General features: G+C 56.9%; 1 protein-coding gene across 1 annotated transcript; it reads left to right on the top strand.

Moving 5' to 3' along the window:
• The first annotated feature begins 1,799 nt into the window (after positions 1 to 1,799).
• On the top strand, positions 1,800 to 4,695 carry SOX17 (SRY-box transcription factor 17). Its single transcript, XM_066625492.1, has 2 exons — positions 1,800 to 2,121; positions 3,872 to 4,695. Exons 1-2 carry the CDS (start codon positions 1,827 to 1,829, stop codon positions 4,693 to 4,695), a joined length of 1,119 nt encoding a protein of 372 aa, XP_066481589.1. The 5' UTR covers positions 1,800 to 1,826.
• The last annotated feature ends 246 nt before the right edge of the window (positions 4,696 to 4,941 follow it).

The raw sequence follows: 4,941 nt of genomic DNA, 5'->3' as shown, positions 1-4,941 counted from the left end.
AAGACATTTAAAAACAACAAAGCACAATAAAACCTGGATCCTGAATTAAAATATTCCAAAAGCGTCAACCCCCTTGTGTCAGCATAAGAGGCCTCCTTAAAAAGGTCTTAAGGTTTACTCAGTAAATAAGCCCCCCCCCCCCGTTTAGTGGAACTTACCCCCTACATCAATACAAGATTGCAGGCAGAAAGTAAAATTTCACTGCATTCAATATCAGCTCCTTTGGCCATAATGACGGGTGCCCTCTATTTTATATTTTTACTTTTCTATGTTTTAATATCTCTTTTTCAATTCCCTTTACTGGTATTTTTTTTTGTTTGTTTACTATATCGGCAAAATGCTGAAATAATAGTAGCAGCAATTAACTGATTGGGATATTATGTATTAGCCAAGTTCATCTCAAACTGCTTACTTGGTGAGCAAGTCATCTCCAGGAAACCTTATTTTTACCATGAGGTGTTAGAAAAGCACTTCAGCTGATTTGCTTCTGTTTATGGTGAGTTTCTGATGCTGAAACAATTTGAATTTAACTAGTTAAAATGCAAGAAGAAGGTTGATAAATTACAGCATTATTATTATTATTAGAGTTGGAGAAACAAGAAAACACGATTGAGGAAAAACATAAAAAGGAAAGGCGATATTTATCACCTTATCAAGAAAGGTGAATTAATAAAATCCACCTGTTTAAACTCATATATATCTATATGAATAAATTATGGAATATATAAATCATGGAATATACATAAATTATATATTCCATATATAGATATAAATATCTAGATATTCCATAATTTATTGTCTGTAACCAGCAAGCCCACAATCACAAATTAGAGAATATAAAAGCACATATATTGTTTTTTCTATTTCTATACATTCCATGGGCCAAATTTAAAAAGAAATTTCTCCCATCTGGATTACTGGAAGCCCAATACTATCCACACTTTCCTGGGAGTAAGCCCCATTAACACTAATGGGACTTACTTCTGAGTAGACATGCATAGGATTGGGCTGTGGGATATAGCCCGTCTAGGAAACATGTCCAGCGGACAGGAAACAGACTAAGGGCCCAATCCTATCAAATTTTCCAGTGGATTGCAGCTATGCAATACATCCTGTGGTGGGGAGGCAGCCACAGAGGTATCTTCAAGGTAAGGTAACAAATGTTTCCTTCGAGCCCAAGCCTACTCAGAAGTAAGTCCCATTATAGTCAATGGGTCTTACTTCCAGGCAAGTGTGAATAGGATTGCATTTGTAACCGTATCTCGGGGCTGCATTGCAGCTGCCAGGTGCTGGAAAGTTGGCTAGGATCGGGCCCCCAATGGGTCTCCAGCGCTGTGCTGCTGTTTGGTCAGACCCTTCCGAAAGGGAGCCGTCCCCTCTGCACCCTCACTGCTCTCGCCGCCTCCCAGCCAGCCTCTCTCACCCAGCAGAGCCCAGGCAAGCGTCCCGCTGAGCTCACTGCGAGGGCCTTCCACTCGGCCTGCAGGCATGGAAAAATCCATCCGGGGCCGGACAGGTAACTCCGGGCTGGCTCCCGCGCAGGTGAATTGCAGCTGGAACTGGTCCTCCGCTCGCCAGGGGAGTGCGTCGCAGCCCCGCCCACGCAGTCCCATTGGCCAGCACGCGGTTTAAACGAAGCCGCGCGCGGACAGCTCCCAGCTATTGCAGGCGCGCGCCGGTCCCGGGCTTGGCCGACAGCAGCCTCTGCTTGCGCTCCCGAGACCTGACTTGTAGCCAGCGCGCAGGGACCCTCGCAGGCTCAGGCTCGCCTTCGGGAGGAGCCAGCTGGTGCGGAGGGGACGAGAGGCCGGTGCAGCGGCCCGGAGATGAGCAGCCCTGATGCGGGCTACGCCAGCAGCGACGACCAGGCGCAAGGACGGTGCTCGCTCCCTCCGCTCGTGATGCAGTGCCCCTGGGCAGAGGCGCTGAGCCCTCTGGCGGAGCACGGCAAGGGCGAGGCGGCGGCCGAGGCAGCCCAGCCGGGCGGCCCGGGGAGGACCAAGAGCGAGGCCCGCATCCGCCGCCCCATGAACGCCTTCATGGTCTGGGCCAAGGACGAGCGCAAGCGGCTGGCGCAGCAGAACCCGGACCTGCACAACGCCGAGCTCAGCAAGATGCTGGGTGAGTCCGGAGGAGGGGCTGGGGGTGGTCGGGAGCCCTGCTGGCCAGTCCCCGCCGCTATCATTCTACAGACCCAGCGGGCGGGCGCGCGGGCGGCACCCTCTCTCTGGACTGCTGCTGGCACGCAGTCGGAGGCACCCATCCTATCCACACTTACCTGGGAGTAAGCCCCGTCGACTATAATGGGATTTACTTCTGAGTAGACATGGATAGATGGGGCTGTGGGGTTGCACTCCTATGCACACTTTCCTGAGAGTAAACCCCATTGAAGACAAGGCTTACTTCTGAGTAACTAAGCGTGGAATAGCAGCCGGAAGCGTGACAGCGCCTCGAGTTCAGTGTGCTGGGCAGCAAGTGCCCTGGAAGGGGGGGGAGGCTTACTCGCAAAGTTGGTTGCCAGGACCTGGAAGGGACGTTGGCTGACCCTTGCTTGGGGGGGTACTCTCAGTGGGGCAGGTAACTTTGCGTGCACGGCTAGACACCCCCCCCCCGACGCCGGTGGGGAGTTGAGATCTCCCCCTTTGCAGGCCCGCATCAAGGAAGGGCTTACGCAAGAGGCACTCCAGATAGGTGACGATATAGCGAGGGCCCGGCGCACCTTTCCAAGGGCTACAGACTTCCTGGAAAGAGGTCAGAACCGAAGGGGTTCGCTACTCAGAGGGTGTCCCGTTTCCACATGGCCAGAGAGAGTCCCTCTGTGCGTGCCTCCAGTCGGGCTGCAATCCTTTCCACACTTACTTGGGAGTAAGGCCCCTAGTGGGACTTACTTCTGAGTAGACACGAATAGGATTGGGCTCACATTCCGTCTCTAGAGAGAGCACCGCTACTTTGATTCCACTTGCGGGGGAGAAGCCTGTTCGTTTTGTCCGGCTTGTGGGCTTCTCAGAGGCAGCTGGGGGCCACTATGGGAAACGGGATGCTGGACTAGGTGGGCTGTCTACCTGAGCCAGTGGTTAACGGGCTTTTCCTGCGGGCTTAGGATTCAATCCTATCCATGTTTCCAGCACTGATGTAGCCGTGCCCATGGGGCATGCGCTGCATCCTGTGGTGGGGAGGCAGCCACAGAAGCCTCCTCAAGGTAAGGGAACATTTGTTCCCCCAGTTTGGGGCTGCACTGCGCCGGTCTTGGAAAGTTGGCTAGCTTTGGGCCGGAGCCTCCCCCTCAGTGACTGGCTCTCAAGCGTCTGCTCTGCCTGTAACTTGCTCCACACTTTCACGTGGGCAGTGGCTTCCAATCTTGCCCACTTTATGGCTGCGAGAACCTCTGAGGACTGTCTATCCCCCCCCAACAGACTGACCCACCCCCACCATAGGGTCAGGGCTACTGGGATGCGTTAGGGCCCAATCCTAGCCAGCTTCCCTGCACTGATGCAGCCATGCCTCCTCAAGGTAAGGGGATGTTTGTTCCCTGACCTGGGAGCTGTATCGGCACTAGAAAGTGGGATAGAGTTGGGATCCTAGATACAGCTGGGAAAATGATTAGCAGCCCCATCCTAAGTGCAGTAAGTCCCATTATAGTCAATGGAGTTTACTCCCAAGTAAGTGTTGATAGGATTGCAGCCTCAGGCTCAATCCTAGCCACAGTTACTTGGGAGTAAGCCCCATTGCCTATAATGGACTACTGAGTAGACACGCATAGGCTTGGGCTCAGCCGGTTGGAGGACTGTGAAGTGCTGGCCAGTACGAGGCGGGAGGGGGAGTTGGCACCCCCGGGCTGGCGTCTCTGACTCTCCGTCTCCTCGGCCCGCAGGTCAGTCGTGGCGGGCGCTGTCGCTGGCGGAGAAGCGCCCCTTTGTGGACGAGGCGGAGCGGCTGCGGCTGCAGCACATGCGGGACCACCCCAACTACAAGTACCGCCCGCGGCGCAGGAAGCAGGTGAAGCGCCTCAAGCGCGGGGACGGCGGCGGCGGCCTGGTGGCCGAAGGAGGCTTCCTCCCGCCCCAGCAGCAGCACCCGCACCAGCCACACCAGCTGGGGCTGCCCGTGGAGGCGGGCGGCGGGGGCTGCGAGGCGATGGGGCTGCCTTACCCGGAGCAGCCAGGCTACCCCGGAGGAGCCTTCCACTACCGGGACTGCGCGCCTCTGCCCCTGGGCGCCCACTTCGGCGGCTACAACCTGCCCACCCCGGAGCCCGAGCCCCAGAGCGGCGCCTGCGCGGAGTCCCCCTTCTTCCCCCCGCCCGAGGAAGGCGGCTGCCTGCTGGGCCCCTACGGCTACCCCACGCCCCCGGGGTCCGAGTACACCTGCAACGGCGCCCCTGCCTCCAGCAGCAGCAGCAGCCTCTACCGCAGCCGCTTCCCAGGCCCCCTGGCCCCCTACTCCTCGCAGGACCCCCAGCAGCAGCCCTGCCGTCGGGGGGACGCCTCCGCCGCCGTCCTGGAGCAGCTGCCTCCGCACGACGTGGAGCTGCTGGCCGACGTGGACCGCGCCGAGTTCGAGCAGTACCTGCCCTACGCCTGCCGCCCCGCCGAACTGGGACTCCCTTACGCGAGCCACGAAGGCTGCGAGCCCAGCCCTGCCGCCACTTACTACTGCGCGGCCGCCGGAGGGGCAGGAGCCTACCCTGAGCTGTAATCGAACAGTGCGGACTCTGGGGGTTGGGGGGGGGGGCGGAGTGGAGGAGGACCCGCTTGGCTCTATTTATTGTAACTTATTGACTGACGACTTGGAAGGGGCGAGCTCTAGAAGCTACTTTCTCAGCGGGGAGAAGGAGCGTGGCTTCGATGGGACGGGACACGCCTGCCTGTTCAGAGCCTGCAAGCTGCCCTTGCAGCCGTCGACTGGACCGTGCTGGACCTGCTCGTTTTATACTGTACACAC

This window comes from Tiliqua scincoides, chromosome 4 (assembly GCF_035046505.1).
Source record: "Tiliqua scincoides isolate rTilSci1 chromosome 4, rTilSci1.hap2, whole genome shotgun sequence".
In the NCBI taxonomy this organism is placed as follows: Eukaryota; Metazoa; Chordata; class Lepidosauria; order Squamata; family Scincidae; genus Tiliqua; species Tiliqua scincoides.
This window is presented reverse-complemented; position numbering and strand designations above follow the sequence as displayed.